The following is a 22,100-nucleotide window of genomic DNA, read 5'->3' on the forward strand; positions in this document are numbered from 1 at the left end:
AGTCTGTAGTGGACGTCTCCAATAGTCTGTAGTGGATGTTTCCAATAGTCTGTAGTGGATGTCCCACAGAAAATCATTTGAGTCTTCTACTGTTTTTAAGAATTCCATTATACTGATTTTGTTGATGACTTGTATTTAAGTCTCTGGCTTGTTTACATATATATAGATTGTCTTTACATGTACATTTATTTATCGTTACATGTTTGATGTCGTTGACTTAATAGATCTTTTACATATTCAGATAACAGTTGTCCTATAGTTGGAGGTGAATATCGTATTGATTGATCAGATTTGAGGTTTACTCAACCACAGGTCCTTATATCGTCAATATATATACATATATCTTATAAATACATGTTTGGTTTCAGTGGGAAAATCATGCTTGCCAAGAGCGAGGATCCAGTGTCGGGGCCTTCCCGGAGTAAGGATGTCCCCAATCAGGGCCTGTCTTGTACAGACAGGATAAAGGCCCAAGGAGTTACTCTCATGGATTCCATCAAGAAGGGTCTGTTTGTGGTAGGCAGTGCTCTCATAGTTTTCTCTGCGTTCAGAAACTCTGTAACATGGTGAGTGTTTAGTCTATAGACAACAATTATTATCTGTAATTAGAAACATTGGCTTCATCATCACAGCTGTTTAGAGATGTCTTCTATCACAGATATTAAAACTTTGATCAATATATAGTTTATGATAATGGAATCATGTAGAGCTCTTATCCATCAACTAATCAAGATAAATTAAGTGTTTTACCAATTTTAATTGATCACACAATCAGCCTGTAATCCATTGGATTAGCCTGTGTGGTATTTTTTTTACATATTTCGCAGCTGGAATGATGATGAAGTTTTATTTGATTTACCCAAGAAACGTACATTGACATTTACCTTGGTGTCAAAACTCTTAAAATCGTATGGTCATTATGTTGTGATTTGGTGCTGTTTAACATGGTGTTACAGTTTGAAGCGCTGGCCTGAATGTCAAAGATGTTCATGATCACACTTACTAACAAGAGGCCCAATGTGCCTGCATAGATCTCCTGTCATTCACTTCTTTAAGCTATTGTACTGTAACAAGTGACCTCTGTGATTAAGAATACGGGTCAAGTTCTCCCAACACGGGTCAAGTTCTCCAAACCCGGGTCAAGTTCTCCTAACATGGGTCAAGTTCTCCCAGCATGGATCAATTAAGTTCTCCCAACTTGGGTCAAGTTCTCCCAACACGGTCAAGTTCTCCCAACACGGGTCAAGTTCTCCCAGCATGGATCAATTAAGTTCTCCCAACTTGGGTAAAGTTCTCCCAACTTGGGTAAAGTTCTCCCAACACGGTCAAGTTCTCCCAACACGGGTCAAGTTCTCCAAACATGGGTCAAGTTCTCCCAACACAAGTCAAGTTCTCTTAACACGGGTCAAGTTCTCCCAACATTATCCTGTGTCATCCAGTTAGTTTGTCATCCCTGTTAGATAGTTTGTCATCCCTGTTAGATAGTTACTTAGAAAGCTGACCTTGACCCTTGACGTTGATTGTTTACCTCACTGTAAACTAGCTCAAACTCATTTACCGTATATGACCTAATAAGGGCGCCCCTACCTTTATTTCAAAGAAAAAAGTCATTTTTTTTATAAAATGGTGTTAAAAAGTAATAATCCATGTGAAATGTTTTGCTCCTTTATTTTCTTTAGCAAATTAAGTCACTAGAACAGAAGTTTTTGCCACATTTTGTTTATTGATACAGATGTCAGTACTAATTAAAGTGTGCCCAACACTTCCTTATACTAAACACACATACAATTTCAATCATTACAATTTACTTATCTATATATAAACTACCATATTTATTTGAAGATGAAGTACATTTAACAGACTTAATTCATGTTGTTAGCTAAATGTTGTTAAGAACAGAAAACACAAAAGAGTTCCATTTGAACATAAATGGTGGAACACACGCTCTCTGTTCTAAAGATCAGCTGGCATGGTTTACAAGTTTACAGGAATATTCAAGTGATGTTTAACTAATATATGATAACGAATAAATATATTCATCTGGAATATTTTTATGACTGCATATTTTACCGTTTCCACAGCCCTGAGTATTCTGCTATAAGATATAGTCTGTTTCATAAAACTTCAGAATAGCGAATCTTAATAAGGGCGCCCTAACTGTCAATTACCCGCGCCCTGCGCCCTTATTAGGTCATATACGGTAGAGAGTCTAGACTTCATTTCTGGGTTATTTCTTTAAAGCAGTTAAGATCCCCACACTATAACCATATATAGCATTGTTCGAAATCAACAAATAAAGCTATTAAGGAAATGATCATGAACATTATTTTGACATTTGGTCAAATCCAACCAGGTGAGTGATACAGGCCCAATGAGCCTCTTGTAATCATTTGGATCAGAATCAAAATCAAATGGGCACAGCTTGGGACTAAGGGAAATCTAATGAAGTTTCAGAAAAATCCTTCAGGTAGTTGTCAAGAAATAGCAAGAAAAAAGAATGACAGGATTTGGTCTAGCAAGAAAAAAGAATGACAGGATTTGGTCTAGCGGTTGTCTGAACCATTATTACGAGAGACAGCTTATGACATAGGAAAATATTTGTAATGTAACTTTAATGAGAGTATTTTGCCATGATGACTGAAATATTCAAGCAAATGATGCAGGCCCTCTGAGCATCTTGTTTGACTGTTTTTGTTGTTACTTGCAGGCACCTGCAGAACGTGTGGGGAGCATCAGGACATTTCTGGCAGAGTATCTGGGACTCGACCTATCACCTGTTTGGTGATAACAACGTATTGCTGGGAACTTTAGGTAACATTGTATTTTGTCCTGTGAGAGGTTCAATCATAGTAATGTTGTATTTTGTCCTGTGAGAGGTTCAATCATAGTAACATTGTATTTTGTCCTGTGAGAGAGGTTCCATTGTAGTAACATTGTATTTTGTCCTGTGAGAGAGGTTCCATTGTAGTAACATTGTATTTTGTCCTGTGAGAGAGGTTCCATTGTAGTAACGTTGTATTTTGTCCTGTGAGAGAGGTTCCATTGTAGTAACGTTGTATTTTGTCCTGTGAGAGAGGTTCCATTGTAGTAACATTGTGTTTTGTCCTGTGAGAGATGTTCCATTGTAGTAACATTGTGTTTTGTCCTGTGAGAGAGGTTCCATTGTAGTAACATTGTATTTTGTCCTGTGAGAGAGGTTCCATTGTAGTAACGTTGTATTTTGTCCTGTGAGAGAGGTTCCATTGTAGTAACGTTGTATTTTGTCCTGTGAGAGAGGTTCCATTGTAGTAACGTTGTATTTTGTCCTGTGAGAGAGGTTCCATTGTAGTAACGTTGTATTTTGTCCTGTGAGAGAGGTTCCATTGTAGTACCGTTGTATTTTGTCCTGTGAGAGAGGTTCCATTGTAGTAACATTGTATTTTGTCCTGTGAGAGGTTCCATTGTAGTAACATTGTATTTTGTCCTGTGAGAGAGGTTCCATTGTAGTAACGTTGTATTTTGTCCTGTGAGAGAGGTTCCATTGTAGTAACATTGTATTTTGTCCTGTGAGAGAGGTTCCATTGTAGTAACGTTGTGTTTTGTCCTGTGAGAGAGGTTCCATTGTAGTAACGTTGTATTTTGTCCTGTGAGAGGTTCCATTGTAGTAACATTGTATTTTGTCCTGTGAGAGAGGTTCCATTGTAGTAACATTGTATTTTGTCCTGTGAGAGAGGTTCCATTGTAGTAACGTTGTATTTTGTCCTGTGAGAGAGGTTCCATTGTAGTAACATTGTATTTTGTCCTGTGAGAGAGGTTCCATTGTAGTAACGTTGTATTTTGTCCTGTGAGAGAGGTTCCATTGTAGTAACATTGTATTTTGTCCTGTGAGAGAGGTTCCATTGTAGTAACATTGTATTTTGTCCTGTGAGAGAGGTTCCATTGTAGTAACGTTGTATTTTGTCCTGTGAGAGAGGTTCCATTGTAGTAACATTGTATTTTGTCCTGTGAGAGAGGTTCCATTGTAGTAACATTGTATTTTGTCCTGTGAGAGAGGTTCCATTGTAGTAACGTTGTATTTTGTCCTGTGAGAGAAGTTCCATTGTAGGAACAATGTATTTTGTCTTGTGAGAGGTTCCATTGTAGTAACGTTGTATTTTGTCCTGTGAGAGAGGTTCCATTGTAGTAACGTTGTATTTTGTCCTGTGAGAGAGGTTCCATTGTAGTAACATTGTATTTTGTCCTGTGAGAGAGGTTCCATTGTAGAAACATTGTATTTTGTCCTGTGAGAGGTTCCATTGTAGTAACATTGTATTTTGTCCTGTGAGAGAGGTTCCATTGTAGTAACGTTGTATTTTGTCCTGTGAGAGAGGTTCCATTGTAGAAACGTTGTACAGTCAAACTTCGATGTTTCGAAGTTCAAGGGACTAACAGAAAAACTTCGAAACAGCGGGACTTCGAATTATTCATAGTTGACAATAGATCGATGTTTTCTTGATAATGACCATATCTGTTAACGTTACATGTCCTCAGTGTCTTCACGTTGATCGTCGCCTGTCAGGCTCACATCGAAAAGTTTAGTTAATGTATACCTCAAACAAAACAAAATATAAATTCTTTTCATTAATTATACCTAAGCATTTTATTAATTAAACAAAATATGTATTGGTTACAAAACACTTATATCGCGTTTAACAGATAAAGCAAAAGAAGTACAATGCACACTTACGTAAGTCGTTAGGCTTTTCTGCTAAAGACACGTGCGTTTACGTTATGTGCGTATAAAATACGGAATGCCGATCGGTTGGAGAATGCATGATTGAATGACAAATAATCGATTTACTTGGATATTTATGTATAAGTTTGAAACGTGACACTTTGAATATGAGTGAAGCCATCGCTAACTGTTTGTGTTTAAAATTGGTCCGGTTGTTTTACAGTTCCGTAAAATTTACTCACCGACCGCTGATTTCAATGGCGGCGGAGATTATCAGAGGCGACTACCGAAATGTTTTACCGGAGTGATTAAATGTCATGGCTCCTAAATACACCTTTTATCTATCAATTTGGTCTGATTATTAATTAACCCCATGACCGGGAGTGACAACACACGCTATCGTTATCCCTATTGTCAGTCAGGGCATTTGGGGGAGAGGTGTGAAATCTTGCCGCGGGGGTCACGACAAACACCTGTCCAGTGGTCAGTACAGGTGAATTTTTTGTTCGAATCATGAGATGTCAATTACCTATAATATCATAGCTAACGGGTCACGAAAAAAGTTCGATACATCGAAAACTTCGATTTATAAAAATTTGAATCATACATAGTTTTGTTAGTAGTGTTATATAGTGAGAAAATTCGGGACCAAGCAAAAAGTTCGATACAGCGAGAAATTCGAATCAACGAAGTTCGAATCATCGAGGTTTGACTGTATTTTGTCCTGTGAGAGAGGTTCCAGTGTAGTAACATTGTATTTTGTCCTGTGACAGGTTCCATTGTAGTAACATTGTATTTTGTCCTGTGAGAGAGGTTCCATTGTAGTAACGTTGTATGTTGTCCTGTGAGAAAGGTTCCATTGTAGTAACGTTGTATTTTGTCCTGTGAGAGAGGTTCCATTGTAGTAACGTTGTATTTTGTCCTGTGAGAGAAGTTCCATTGTAGTAACATTGTATTTTGTCCTGTGAGAGAGGTTCCATTGTAGTAACATTGTTTTTTGTCCTGTGAGAGAGGTTCCAGTGTAGTAACATTGTATTTTGTCCTGTGACAGGTTCCATTGTAGTAACATTGTATTTTGTCCTGTGAGAGAGGTTCCATTGTAGTAACGTTGTATGTTGTCCTGTGAGAAAGGTTCCATTGTAGTAACGTTGTATTTTGTCCTGTGAGAGAGGTTCCATTGTAGTAACGTTGTATTTTGTCCTGTGAGAGAAGTTCCATTGTAGTAACATTGTATTTTGTCCTGTGAGAGAGGTTCCATTGTAGTAACATTGTTTTTTGTCCTGTGAGTGAGGTTCCATTGTAGTAACATTGTATTTTGTCCTGTGAGAGAGGTTCCATTGTCGTAACATTGTATTTTGTCCTGTGAGAGAGGTTCCATTGTAGTAACGTTGTGTTTTGTCCTGTGAGAGAGGTTCCATTGTAGTAACATTGTATTTTGTCCTGTGAGAGAGGTTCCATTGTAGGAACATTGTATTTTGTCCTGTTAGAGAGGTTCCATTGTAGTAACGTTGTATTTTGTCCTGTGAGAGAGGTTCCATTGTAGTAACATTGTATTTTGTCCTGTGAGAGAGGTTCCATTGTAGTAACGTTGTATTTTGTCCTGTGAGAGAGGTTCCATTATAGTAACGTTGTGTTTTGTCCTGTGAGAGAGGTTCCATTGTAGGAACATTGTATTTTGTCCTGTGAGAGAGGTTCCATTGTAGTAACATTGTATTTTGTCCTGTGAGAGGTTCCATTGTAGTAACGTTGTGTTTTGTCCTGTGAGAGAGGTTCCATTGTAGTAACGTATTTTGTCCTGTGAGAGAGGTTCCATTGTAGTAACATTGTATTTTGTCCTGTGAGAGAGGTTCCATTGTAGTAACGTTGTATTTTGTCCTGTGAGAGAGGTTCCATTGTAGTAACATTGTATTTTGTCCTGTGAGAGAGGTTCCATTGTAGTAACGTTGTATTTTGTCCTGTGAGAGAGGTTCCATTGTAGTAACATTGTATTTTGTCCTGTGAGAGAGGTTCCATTGTAGTAACATTGTATTTTGTCCTGTGAGAGAGGTTCCATTGTAGTAACGTTGTATTTTGTCCTGTGAGAGAGGTTCCATTGTAGTAACGTTGTATTTTGTCCTGTGAGAGAGGTTCCATTGTAGAAACATTGTATTTTGTCCTGTGAGAGAGGTTCCATTGTAGTAACTTTGTATTTTGTCCTGTGAGAGAGGTTCCATTGTAGGAACATTGTATTTTGTCCTGTGAGAGAGGTTCCATTGTAGTAACATTGTATTTTGTCCTGTGAGAGAGGTCCATTGTAGGAACATTGTATTTTGTCCTGTGAGAGAGGTTCCATTGTAGTAACATTGTATTTTGTCCTGTGAGAGAGGTTCCATTGTAGGAACATTGTATTTTGTCCTGTGAGAGAGATTCCATTGTAGTAACGTTGTATTTTGTCCTGTGACAGGTTCCATTGTAGTAACGTTGTATTTTGTCCTGTGAGAGAGGTTCCATTGTAGTAACATTGTATTTTGTCCTGTGAGAGAGGTTCCATTGTAGTAACGTTGTGTTTTGTCCTGTGAGAGAGGTTCCATTGTAGTAACGTTGTATTTTGTCCTGTGAGAGGTTCCATTGTAGTAACATTGTATTTTGTCCTGTGAGAGAGGTTCCATTGTAGTAACATTGTATTTTGTCCTGTGAGAGAGGTTCCATTGTAGTAACGTTGTATTTTGTCCTGTGAGAGAGGTTCCATTGTAGTAACATTGTATTTTGTCCTGTGAGAGAGGTTCCATTGTAGTAACGTTGTATTTTGTCCTGTGAGAGAGGTTCCATTGTAGAAACATTGTATTTTGTCCTGTGAGAGGTTCCATTGTAGTAACATTGTATTTTGTCCTGTGAGAGAGGTTCCATTGTAGTAACGTTGTATTTTGTCCTGTGAGAGAGGTTCCATTGTAGAAACGTTGTACAGTCAAACTTCGATGTTTCGAAGTTCAAGGGACTAACAGAAAAACTTCGAAACAGCGGGACTTCGAATTATTCATAGTTGACAATAGATCGATGTTTTCTTGATAATGACCATATCTGTTAACGTTACATGTCCTCAGTGTCTTCACGTTGATCGTCGCCTGTCAGGCTCACATCGAAAAGTTTAGTTAATGTATACCTCAAACAAAACAAAATATAAATTCTTTTCATTAATTATACCTAAGCATTTTATTAATTAAACAAAATATGTATTGGTTACAAAACACTTATATCGCGTTTAACAGATAAAGCAAAAGAAGTACAATGCACACTTACGTAAGTCGTTAGGCTTTTCTGCTAAAGACACGTGCGTTTACGTTATGTGCGTATAAAATACGGAATGCCGATCGGTTGGAGAATGCATGATTGAATGACAAATAATCGATTTACTTGGATATTTATGTATAAGTTTGAAACGTGACACTTTGAATATGAGTGAAGCCATCGCTAACTGTTTGTGTTTAAAATTGGTCCGGTTGTTTTACAGTTCCGTAAAATTTACTCACCGACCGCTGATTTCAATGGCGGCGGAGATTATCAGAGGCGACTACCGAAATGTTTTACCGGAGTGATTAAATGTCATGGCTCCTAAATACACCTTTTATCTATCAATTTGGTCTGATTATTAATTAACCCCATGACCGGGAGTGACAACACACGCTATCGTTATCCCTATTGTCAGTCAGGGCATTTGGGGGAGAGGTGTGAAATCTTGCCGCGGGGGTCACGACAAACACCTGTCCAGTGGTCAGTACAGGTGAATTTTTTGTTCGAATCATGAGATGTCAATTACCTATAATATCATAGCTAACGGGTCACGAAAAAAGTTCGATACATCGAAAACTTCGATTTATAAAAATTTGAATCATACATAGTTTTGTTAGTAGTGTTATATAGTGAGAAAATTCGGGACCAAGCAAAAAGTTCGATACAGCGAGAAATTCGAATCAACGAAGTTCGAATCATCGAGGTTTGACTGTATTTTGTCCTGTGAGAGAGGTTCCAGTGTAGTAACATTGTATTTTGTCCTGTGACAGGTTCCATTGTAGTAACATTGTATTTTGTCCTGTGAGAGAGGTTCCATTGTAGTAACGTTGTATGTTGTCCTGTGAGAAAGGTTCCATTGTAGTAACGTTGTATTTTGTCCTGTGAGAGAGGTTCCATTGTAGTAACGTTGTATTTTGTCCTGTGAGAGAGGTTCCATTGTAGTAACATTGTATTTTGTCCTGTGAGAGAGGTTCCATTGTAGTAACATTGTTTTTTGTCCTGTGAGAGAGGTTCCAGTGTAGTAACATTGTATTTTGTCCTGTGACAGGTTCCATTGTAGTAACATTGTATTTTGTCCTGTGAGAGAGGTTCCATTGTAGTAACGTTGTATGTTGTCCTGTGAGAAAGGTTCCATTGTAGTAACGTTGTATTTTGTCCTGTGAGAGAGGTTCCATTGTAGTAACGTTGTATTTTGTCCTGTGAGAGAAGTTCCATTGTAGTAACATTGTATTTTGTCCTGTGAGAGAGGTTCCATTGTAGTAACATTGTTTTTTGTCCTGTGAGTGAGGTTCCATTGTAGTAACATTGTATTTTGTCCTGTGAGAGAGGTTCCATTGTCGTAACATTGTATTTTGTCCTGTGAGAGAGGTTCCATTGTAGTAACGTTGTGTTTTGTCCTGTGAGAGAGGTTCCATTGTAGTAACATTGTATTTTGTCCTGTGAGAGAGGTTCCATTGTAGGAACATTGTATTTTGTCCTGTTAGAGAGGTTCCATTGTAGTAACGTTGTATTTTGTCCTGTGAGAGAGGTTCCATTGTAGTAACATTGTATTTTGTCCTGTGAGAGAGGTTCCATTGTAGTAACGTTGTATTTTGTCCTGTGAGAGAGGTTCCATTATAGTAACGTTGTGTTTTGTCCTGTGAGAGAGGTTCCATTGTAGGAACATTGTATTTTGTCCTGTGAGAGAGGTTCCATTGTAGTAACATTGTATTTTGTCCTGTGAGAGGTTCCATTGTAGTAACGTTGTGTTTTGTCCTGTGAGAGAGGTTCCATTGTAGTAACGTATTTTGTCCTGTGAGAGAGGTTCCATTGTAGTAACATTGTATTTTGTCCTGTGAGAGAGGTTCCATTGTAGTAACGTTGTATTTTGTCCTGTGAGAGAGGTTCCATTGTAGTAACATTGTATTTTGTCCTGTGAGAGAGGTTCCATTGTAGTAACGTTGTATTTTGTCCTGTGAGAGAGGTTCCATTGTAGTAACATTGTATTTTGTCCTGTGAGAGAGGTTCCATTGTAGTAACATTGTATTTTGTCCTGTGAGAGAGGTTCCATTGTAGTAACGTTGTATTTTGTCCTGTGAGAGAGGTTCCATTGTAGTAACGTTGTATTTTGTCCTGTGAGAGAGGTTCCATTGTAGAAACATTGTATTTTGTCCTGTGAGAGAGGTTCCATTGTAGTAACTTTGTATTTTGTCCTGTGAGAGAGGTTCCATTGTAGGAACATTGTATTTTGTCCTGTGAGAGAGGTTCCATTGTAGTAACATTGTATTTTGTCCTGTGAGAGAGGTCCATTGTAGGAACATTGTATTTTGTCCTGTGAGAGAGGTTCCATTGTAGTAACATTGTATTTTGTCCTGTGAGAGAGGTTCCATTGTAGGAACATTGTATTTTGTCCTGTGAGAGAGATTCCATTGTAGTAACGTTGTATTTTGTCCTGTGACAGGTTCCGTTGTAGTAACGTTGTATTTTGTCCTGTGAGAGAGGTTCCATTATAGTAACGTTGTATTTTGTCCTGTGAGAGAAGTTCCATTGTTGTAACGTTGTATTTTGTCCTGTGAGAGGTTCCATTGTAGTAACATTGTATTTTGTCCTGTGAGAGAGGTTCCATTGTAGTAACATTGTATTTTGTCCTGTGAGAGAGGTTCCATTGTAGTAACGTTGTATTTTGTCCTGTGAGAGGTTCCATTGTAGTAACGTTGTATTTTGTCCTGTGAGAGAGGTTCCATTGTAGTAACATTGTATTTTGTCCTGTGAGAGGTTCAATCATAGTTACATTATCTCACTTCTGTTACCCATTGATCAGATGACTTGTGCTACTGTTAATGTCTGTCAATGTTGTGTTAGGCACCACATTCTTTCCATGTCCTCTTTTTCACTTGGATAGGGACTACCGTATTCACCTTCGTTGTTTTCTGGGCCGGAAACATTTTGCTGCTGATACTGGACACAACAGGCTGGCCTGGATTTCTGCTGAAGTACAAAATACAGGAGGATCAGAATGTCCCCGTGAGTACATGTTATTGTGAGTACATGTCACTGTGAGTACATGTCACTGTGAGTACACATAACCATGAGTACATGTTATTGTGAGTACATGTCACTGTGAGTACATGTCACCGCGAGTACATGTCACTGTGAGTACATGTCACCGTGAGTACACGTCACCGTGAGTACATGTTATTGTGAGTACACGTCACTGTGAGTACATGTCACCGCGAGTACATGTCACCGTGAGTACATGTCACTGTGAGTACATGTCACCGTGAGTACACGTCACCGTGAGTACATGTTATTGTGAGTACACGTCACGGTGAGTATACGTCACCGTGAGTACATGTCACCGTGAGTACATGTCACCGTGAGTACACGTCACCGTGAGTACATGTCACCGTGAGTACATGTCACCGTGAGTACACGTCACCGTGAGTACATGTTATTGTGAGTGCATGTACCGTGAGTACACATCACTGTGAGTACATGTCACCGTGAGTACATGTCACCGTGAGTACACGTCACTGTGAGTACACGTCACTGTGAGTACATGTCACCGCATACATGTAACCGTAAGTACACGTCACTGTGAGTACATGTCACCGCATACATGTAACTGTGAGTACACGTCACTGTGAGTACATGTCACCGTGAGTACACGTCACTGTGAGTACACGTCACTGTGAGTACACGTCACCGTGAGTACATGTCACCGTGAGTACATATCACTATATGAGTTTCTGTTATCTGCAGTAAATACAGAATCAGTTCATTAATTTGTATTTTCCTTTACATATACATAGTGGGTCTTGAATATATATTTAAAGAACTGTTTCAGTTATTTGTGGCCCCTTTGTAATTTTCTTTTATAAGAATTTGAAACTGACATGAATGAAAGAAAATATTACTTGCTTATATCTGTATTTTGTATGCAAAATAACCCTAATTTTAATGAAAACTTGTTTTCATATTGCATTATTTTTGTGACAATTGTTGCTTGATCAGGTTGATAGAAAGAAGCTGATGAAAGCTGTGAAGGTTGTGCTCTTTAATCAAATCATTGTGGGGATACCATTCTGCTACACGTTCACTCGCTTCATGATATGGCGGGGTTGTCAATTCCACGGAGGACTCCCAACCTTCACCTGGGTCATTATGGAGCTCATCATCTTCTCCCTCGTAGAAGAAGTCGGCTTCTACTACAGTCACAGGTAGGAATGGTTACCGCTCTCTTGGTAGTTACTCAGAGGTCATAGTGGGAATGGTTACCGCTGTCTTGGTTGTTACTCAGAGGTCATAGTGGGAATGGTTACCGCTGTCTCGGTAGTTACTCAGAGGTCATAGTGGGAATGGTTACCACTCTCTTGGTAGTTACTCAGAGGTCATAGTGGGAATGGTTACCGCTGTCTCGGTAGTTACTCAGAGGTCATAGTGGGAATGGTTACCACTCTCTTGGTAGTTACTCAGAGGTCATAGTGGGAATGGTTACCGCTGTCTCGGTAGTTACTCAGAGGTATTAGTGGAAATGGTTACCGCTGTCTTGGTAGTTACTCAGAGGTATTAGTGGGAATGGTTACCGCTCTCTTGGTAGTTACTCAGAGGTCATAGTGATACATAAACAGGTCCCAAAATGGCTTAACTTTCAGTACCCTAATGGCAATTAGAAATATTTCCTGAAGACCAAGTTATACTGTAGAATCAAGACCAAGTTATACTGTAGAATCAAGACCAAGTTATACTGTAGAATCAAGACCAAGTTATACTGTAGAACCAGGACCAAGTTATACTGTAGAAGCAAAGACCAAGTTATACCGTAGAATCAAGACCAAGTTATACTGTAGAATCAAGACCAAGTTATACTGTAGAATCAAGGCCAAGTTATACTGTAGAATCAAGACCAAGCTACTGAAGAATCAAGACCAAGCTACTGTAGAATCAAGACCAAGTTTTACTGTAGAATCAAGACCAAGTTATACTGTAGAATCAAGGCCAAGTTATACTGTAAAATCTAGACCAAGTTATACTGTAGAATCTAGACCAAGTTATACTGTAGAATCAAGACCAAGTTATACTGTAGAATCTAGACCAAGTTATACTGTAGAATCTAGACCAAGTTATACTGTAGAATCAAGACCAAGTTATACTGTAGAATCAAGACCAAGTTATACTGTAGAATCAAGGCCAAGTTATACTGTAGAATCAAGACCAAGCTACTGTAGAATCAAGACCAAGCTACTGTAGAATCAAGACCAAGTTTTACTGTAGAATCAAGACCAAGTTATACTGTAGAATCAAGGCCAAGTTATACTGTAAAATCTAGACCAAGTTATACTGTAGAATCTAGACCAAGTTATACTGTAGAATCAAGACCAAGTTATACTGTAGAATCTAGACCAAGTTATACTGTAGAATCTAGACCAAGTTATACTGTAGAATCAAGACCAAGTTATACTGTAGAATCAAGACCAAGTTATACTGTAGAATCAAGGCCAAGTTATACTGTAGAATCAAGGCCAAGTTATACTGTAGAATCAAGAACAAATCATGTAAGGAATCTTTAAGTTTATTATCGGGAAATGATACTCTAGGCTCTGTCTAATAATGATTTAAAATCCACCTATAAATATCTACCTAATGATAGACGAATTATTTGAATCTGTTTATGTTAAATTTTCATTTTTTTTTTTTTTAATTTTTCCAGAAATTCTTATCATGGTAACCAAGTCACATAAACTACCGGTAGTTATCTCGCCTGCCCGAAGGGCAAGTAAGCTTATGCCGTGGGGTGGCGTCCATCGTCCGTCTGTCCTGCCATCAAGCGTCAACTTTTTCCTTTAAACAACTTCTTCAAGAGGCCTAGAGACCTGATATTGGTCATGTGTCATACTGGGATAAAGGGCTACCAAATTTGTTCAAATGAATGACCTTGACCCTCATTCATGGTCACAGGGGTCAAATATGCTGAATTCTTTAAACTACTTCTTAATAACCAAGAGGCCTAGGGACTTGATATTGGGCCTGTTACATGCTGGGTTGAAGGTCTCCCTAGATTGTTCAAATGAATGACCTTGACCTTCATTCAAGGTCACATGGGTCAAATAGTCTAAAATTTTCAAACAACTTCTTCTCAATCACCAAGAGGCCCACGTACTTGATATTGGGTCTGTAGCATGCTGGGGTGAAGGACTTCCAAATTTGTTCAAATGAATGATGACCTTGATATTCAGTCAAGGTCACATGGTTAAAATAATAACTAGATGCCTAGAGACCTGATATTGTAGCATGGTTTAGTGGCTAACAAGTATATCAAATGTAATAATAACATTATTTCCACTCCTCCTCCAGGCTGTTCCACCACCCAAAGCTGTACCGCTTCATCCACAAACGCCACCATGAGTGGACCGCCCCTATTGGGATCATAGCACTGTATTCCCACCCTGTGGAGCACTGCCTCAGCAACCTTGCCCCCATCGCACTTGGCCCTCTTCTGATGGGCTCTCACGTAGCTACAGCCTGGATGTGGTTTGCCCTTGCTCTTTGGTCTACTACAGTATCACACAGTGGGTATCATTTCCCTGGACTACCATCACCTGAGGCTCATGACTTCCATCACTTAAAGTAAGGATCAATCAGTTAATTATAAGGTCAAATCTGTAGTATTTCATCCATTTTAATTATGCAATCAAACCTGTAACATTTCACCCATTCTAATTACACAATTAAACCTGTAGCATTTCACCCATTCTAATTACACATCAAACCTTTAGTATTTCACCCATTCTAATTATACACCAACCTTTAGTATTTCACCCATTCTAATTATACATCAAACCTGTAGTATTTCAACCATTCTAATTACACAATTAAACCTTTAGTATTTCACCCATTCTAATTATACAATCAAACCTGGAGTATTTCACCCATTCTAATTATACAGTCAAACCTGTAGTATTTCACCCATTCTAATTATACAATCAAACCTGTTGTATTTCACCCATTCTAATTATACATCAAACCTGTAGTATTTCACCCATTCTAATTATACATCAAACCTGTAGTATTTCACCCATTCTAATTACACAATCAAGCCTTTAGTATTTCACCCATTCTAATTATACAATCAAACCTGGAGTATTTCACCCATTCTAATTATACATCAAACCTGTAGTATTTCACCCATTCTAATTATACATCAAACCTTTAGTATTTCACCCATTCTAATTATACACCAAACCTGTAGTATTTCACCCATTCTAATTACACAATTAAACCTTTAGTATTTCACCCATTCTAATTATACAATCAAACCTTTAGTATTTCACCCATTCTAATTACACATCAAACCTGTAGTATTTCACCCATTCTAATAACACATCAAACCTGTAGTATTTCACTCATTCTAATTATACAGTCAAACCTGTAGTATTTCACCCATTCTAATTACACAATTAAACCTTTAGTATTTCACCCATTCTAATTATACATTAAACCTTTAGTATTTCACTCATTCTTATTATACAGTCAAACCTGTAGTATTTCACCCATTCTAATTATACAATCAAACCTGTAGTATTTCACCCATTCTAATTATACATCAAACCTTTAGTATTTCACCCATTCTAATTATACATCAAACCTTTAGTATTTCACCCATTCTAATTATACATCAAACCTGTAGTATTTCACCCATTCTAATTATACAATCAAACCTGTAATATTTCACCCATTCTAATTATACAACCAAACCTGTAGTATTTCACCCATTCTAATTATACATCAAACCTGTAGTATTTCACCCATTCTAATTATACATCAAACCTTTAGTATTTCACCCATTCTAATTATACACCAACCTGTAGTATTTCACCCATTCTAATTATACATCAAACCTGTAGTATTTCACCCATTCTAATTATCAATCAAACCTGTTTTATATCACCCATTCTAATTATACATCAAACCTTTAGTAATCACCCATTCTAATTAAATATCAAACCTGCAGTATTTCACCCATTCTAATTATCAATCAAACCTGTTGTATTTCACCCATTCTAATTATACATCAAACCTTTAGTATTTCACCCATTCTAATTATACAACCAAACCTGTAGTATTTCACCCATTCTAATTATACATCAAACCTGTAGTATTTCACCCATTCTAATTATACATCAAACCTTTAGTATTTCACCCATTCTAATTATACACCAACCTGTAGTATTTCACCCATTCTAATTATACATCAAACCTGTAGTATTTCACCCATTCTAATTATCAATCAAACCTGTTTTATATCACCCATTCTAATTATACATCAAACCTTTAGTAATCACCCATTCTAATTAAATATCAAACCTGCAGTATTTCACCCATTCTAATTATCAATCAAACCTGTTGTATTTCACCCATTCTAATTATACATCAAACCTTTAGTATTTCACCCATTCTAATTACACAATTAAACCTTTAGTATTTCACCCATTCTAATTATACATCAAACCTGTAGTATTTCACCCATTCTAATTATACATCAAACCTTTAGTATTTCACCCATTCTAATTACACAATTAAACCTTTAGTATTTCACCCATTCTAATTACACAATTAAACCTTTAGTATTTCACCCATTCTAATTATACATCAAACCTTTAGTATTTCACCCATTCTAATTACACAATCAAACCTTTAGTATTTCACCCATTCTAATTACACAATCAAACCTTTAGTATTTCACCCATTCTAATTATACAATCAAACCTGGAGTATTTCACCCATTCTAATTATACATCAAACCTGTAATATTTCACCCATTCTAATTATACATCAAACCTTTATTAGCTCACCTGCCCGAAGGGCAAGTGAGCTTATGCCGTGGCGCGGCGTCCGTCGTCCGTCCGTCGTCCGTCCGGCCGTCCGGCCGTCCGGCCGTCCGTCCGGCGTCAACTTTCCATTCAAGCAACTTCTTCTCAATAACCAAAAGGCCTAGAGACCTAATATTGGGCCTGTAGCATGCTGGGGTGAAGGGCTACCAAGTTTGTTCAAATGAATGACCTTGACCTTCATTCAAGGTCACAGGAGTCAAAAAGGCTAAAATCTTCAAACAACTTCTTCTCAACAACCAACAGTCCCAGGGAGTTGATATTGGGTCTGTAGCATGCTGGGGTAAAGGGCTACCAAGTTTGTTCAAATGAATGACCTTGACTTTCATTCAAGGTCACAGGAGTCAAAAAGGCTAAAAAAAAATTAGACGACTTCTTCTAAATAGCCAAAAGACCCAGGGACTTGATATTGGGTCTGTAGCATGCTGGGGTGAAGGGCTACCAAGTTTGTTCAAATGAATGACCTTGACCTTCATTCAAGGTCACAGGAGTCAAAAAGGCTAAAATCTTTAAACGACTTCTTCTCAATAGCCAAGAGTCCCAGGGACTTGATATTGGGTCTGTAGCATGCTGGGGTGAAGGGCTACCAAGTTTGTTCAAATGAATGACCTTGACTTTCATTCAAGGTCACAGGAGTCAAAAAGGCTAAAATCTTTAAACGACTTTTTCTCAATAACCAAGAGTCCCAGGGAGTTGATATTGGGTCTGTAGCATGCTCGGGTGAAGGGCTACCAAGTTTGTTCAAATGAATGACCTTGACTTTCATTCAAGGTCACAGGGGTCAAAAAGGCTAAAATCTTTAAACGACTTCTTCTCAATAACCAAGAGTCCCAGGGAGTTGATATTGGGTCTGTAGCATGCTGGGGTGAAGGGCTACCAAGTTTGTTCAAATGAATGACCTTGACCGTCATTCAAGGGCACAGGAGTCAAAAAGGCTAAAATCTTTAAACGACTTCTCAATAACCAAGAGTCCCAGAGGCCTAATATTTGGCCTGTAGCATGCTGGGGTGAAGGGCTCCCAAGTTTGTTCAAATGAATGACCTCGACTTTCATTCAAGGTCACAGGAGTCAAAAAGGCTAAAATCTTTAAACGACTTCTTCTCAATAACCAAGAGTCCCAGGGAGTTGATATTGGGTCTGTAGCATGCTGCGGTAAAGGGCTACCAATTTTGTTCAAATGAATGGCCTTGACCTTCATTCAAGGTCACAGGGGCCAAAAAGGCTAAAATCTTTAAACGACTTCTTCTCGATAACCAACAGTCCCAGAGACCTAATATTTGGCCTGTAGCATGCTGGGGTAAAGGGCTACCAAGTTTGTTCAACTGAATGACCTTGACTTTCATTCAAGGTCACAGGAGTCAAAAAGGCTAAAATCTTTAAACGACTTCTTCTCAATAACCAAGAGTCCCAGAGACCTAATATTTGGCCTGTAGCATGCTGGGGTGAAGGGCTACCAAGTTTGTTCAAATGAATGACCTTGACTTTCATTCAAGGTCACAGGAGTCAAAAAGGCTAAAATCTTTAAACGACTTCTTCTCAATAACCAAGAGTCCCAGAGAGTTGATATTGGGTCTGTAGCATGCTGGGGTAAAGGGTTACAAAGTTTGTTCAAATGAATGACCTTGACCTTCATTCAAGGTCACAGGGGTCAAAAAGGCTAAAATCTTTAAACAACTTCTTCTCAATAACCAAGAGTCCCAGGGAGTTGATATTGGGTCTGTAGCATGCTGGGGTAAAGGGCTACCAAGTTTGTTCAAATGAATGACCTTGACCTTCATTCAAGGTCACGTCGATCAAGTATGCTTAAATCTTTAAATGACTTTTAGTGAAAAGCCAAAGTGCAGAGAGACATTATATTGGTCCTGTAGCATGCTTTCAAATAACTGCAGGATCCATATATGAAAAGATCACTGCATTGCAGGTGAGCGATTTGGGCCCATTGGGCCCTTGTTATTTCACCCATTCTAATTACACATCAAACCTGTAGTATTTCACCCATTCTAATTATACATCAAACCTTTAGTATTTCACCCATTCTAATTATACATCAAACCTTTAGTATTTCACCCATTCTAATTATACATTAAACCTTTAGTATTTCACCCATTCTAATTATACATCAAACCTTTAGTATTTCACCCATTCTAATTATACATCAAACCTTTAGTATTTCACCCATTCTAATTACACAATTAAACCTTTAGTATTTCACCCATTCTAATTATACATCAAACCTGTAGTATTTCACCCATTCTAATTATACATCAAACCTTTAGTATTTCACCCATTCTAATTACACAATCAAACCTTTAGTATTTCACCCATTCTAATTATACAATCAAACCTGGAGTATTTCACCCATTCTAATTATACATCAAACCTGTAGTATTTCACCCATTCTAATTATACATCAAACCTTTATTATTTCACCCATTCTAATTACACATCAAACCTGTAGTATTTCACCCATTCTAATTATATATCAAACCTTTAGTATTTCACCCATTCTAATTATACAGTCAAACCTTTAGTATTTCACCCATTCTAATTATATATCAAACCTGTAGTATTTCACCCATTCTAATTATACATCAAACCTGTAGTATTTCACCCATTCTAATTATACACCAAACCTTTAGTATTTCACCCATTCTAATTACACATCAAACCTTTAGTATTTCACTCATTCTAGTTATACATCAAACCTGTAGTATTTCACCCATTCTAATTACACAATTAAACCTTTAGTATTTCACCCATTCTAATTATACAGTCAAACCTGTAATATTTCACCCATTCTAATTATACATCAAACCTGTAGTATTTCACCCATTCTAATTATACATTAAACCTTTAGTATTTCACCCATTCTAATTATACATCAAACCTGTAGTATTTCACCCATTCTAATTATACAATCAAACCTGTAGTATTTCACCCATTCTAATTACACAATTAAACCTTTAGTATTTCACCCATTCTAATTACACAATTAAACCTTTAGTATTTCACCCATTCTAATTATACATTAAACCTTTAGTATTTCACCCATTCTAATTATACAATTAAACCTTTAGTATTTCACCCATTCTAATTATACATTAAACCTTTAGTATTTCACCCATTCTAATTATACATCAAACCTGTAGTATTTCACCCATTCTAATTATACATCAAACCTGTAGTATTTCACCCATTCTAATTATACACCAACCTGTAGTATTTCAACCATTCTAATTATATATCAAACCTTTAGTATTTCACCCATTCTAATTATACATCAAACCTGTAGTATTTCACCCATTCTAATTATACACCAACCTGTAGTATTTCAACCATTCTAATTATATATCAAACCTTTAGTATTTCACCCATTCTAATTATACATCAAACCTTTAGTATTTCACCCATTCTAATTACACAATTAAACCTTTAGTATTTCACCCATTCTAATTACACAATTAAACCTTTAGTATTTCACCCATTCTAATTATATATCAAACCTTTAGTATTTCACCCATTCTAATTATATATCAAACCTTTAGTATTTCACCCATTCTAATTACACAATTAAACCTTTAGTATTTCACCCATTCTAATTATACATCAAACCTGTAGTATTTCACCCATTCTAATTATATATCAAACCTTTAGTATTTCACCCATTCTAATTATACATCAAACTTGCAGTATTTCACCCATTCTAATTATACAGTAAAACCTGTAGTATTTCACCCATTCTAATTACACATCAAACCTGTAGTATTTCACCCATTCTAATTACACAATTAAACCTTTAGTATTTCACCCATTCTAATTATACATCAAACTTGCAGTATTTCACCCATTCTAATTATACAGTCAAACCTTTAGTATTTCACCCATTCTAATTATACAATCAAACCTGTAGTATTTCACCCATTCTAATTATACAGTCAAACCTGTAGTATTTCACCCATTCTAATTATACATCAAACCTTTAGTATTTCACCCATTCTAATTACACAATCAAACCTTTAGTATTTCACCCATTCTAATTATACAATCAAACCTGGAGTATTTCACCCATTCTAATTATACATCAAACCTGTAGTATTTCACCCATTCTAATTATACATCAAACCTTTATTATTTCACCCATTCTAATTACACATCAAACCTGTAGTATTTCACCCATTCTAATTATACATCAAACCTGTAGTATTTCAGTCATTCTAATTATACATCAAACCTTTAGTATTTCACCCATTCTAATTATACATTAAACCTTTAGTATTTCACCCATTCTAATTATACATCAAACCTTTAGTATTTCACCCATTCTAATTATACATCAAACCTTTAGTATTTCACCCATTCTAATTACACAATTAAACCTTTAGTATTTCACCCATTCTAATTATACATCAAACCTGTAGTATTTCACCCATTCTAATTATACATCAAACCTTTAGTATTTCACCCATTCTAATTACACAATCAAACCTTTAATATTTCACCCATTCTAATTATACAATCAAACCTGGAGTATTTCACCCATTCTAATTATACATCAAACCTGTAGTATTTCACCCATTCTAATTATACATCAAACCTTTATTATTTCACCCATTCTAATTACACATCAAACCTGTAGTATTTCACCCATTCTAATTATACATCAAACCTGTAGTATTTCACCCATTCTAATTATACATCAAACCTGTAGTATTTCACCCATTCTAATTATATATCAAACCTTTAGTATTTCACCCATTCTAATTATACAGTCAAACCTGTAGTATTTCACCCATTCTAATTATACATCAAACCTGTAGTATTTCACCCATTCTAATTACACAATTAAACCTTTAGTATTTCACCCATTCTAATTACACAATTAAACCTTTAGTATTTCACCCATTCTAATTATACATCAAACCTTTAGTATTTCACCCATTCTAATTACACAATCAAACCTTTAGTATTTCACCCATTCTAATTACACAATCAAACCTTTAGTATTTCACCCATTCTAATTATACAATCAAACCTGGAGTATTTCACCCATTCTAATTATACATCAAACCTGTAGTATTTCACCCATTCTAATTATACATCAAACCTGTAGTATTTCACCCATTCTAATTACACAATTAAACCTTTAGTATTTCACCCATTCTAATTATACAGTCAAACCTGTAATATTTCACCCATTCTAATTATACATCAAACCTGTAGTATTTCACCCATTCTAATTATACATTAAACCTTTAGTATTTCACCCATTCTAA

The 22,100-nt window shown here is 36.8% G+C and overlaps 1 protein-coding gene across 1 annotated transcript in view; it reads left to right on the top strand.

The window, feature by feature from the left end:
• The window catches only part of LOC117329908 (fatty acid hydroxylase domain-containing protein 2-like), a 51,524-nt gene that overhangs the window by 18,644 nt on the left and 10,780 nt on the right, over positions 1-22,100 (top strand). Inside the window, exons 2-6 of the mRNA XM_033888138.1 lie at positions 369-566; positions 2,708-2,811; positions 10,842-10,963; positions 11,954-12,159; positions 14,294-14,566. Coding sequence (XP_033744029.1) covers positions 379-566; positions 2,708-2,811; positions 10,842-10,963; positions 11,954-12,159; positions 14,294-14,566 — 893 coding nt within the window. The 5' untranslated portion in view covers positions 369-378. The remainder of the gene's footprint in view (positions 1-368; positions 567-2,707; positions 2,812-10,841; positions 10,964-11,953; positions 12,160-14,293; positions 14,567-22,100) is intronic.

This window comes from Pecten maximus, chromosome 6 (assembly GCF_902652985.1).
Source record: "Pecten maximus chromosome 6, xPecMax1.1, whole genome shotgun sequence".
Lineage (NCBI taxonomy): Eukaryota > Metazoa > Mollusca > Bivalvia > Pectinida > Pectinidae > Pecten > Pecten maximus.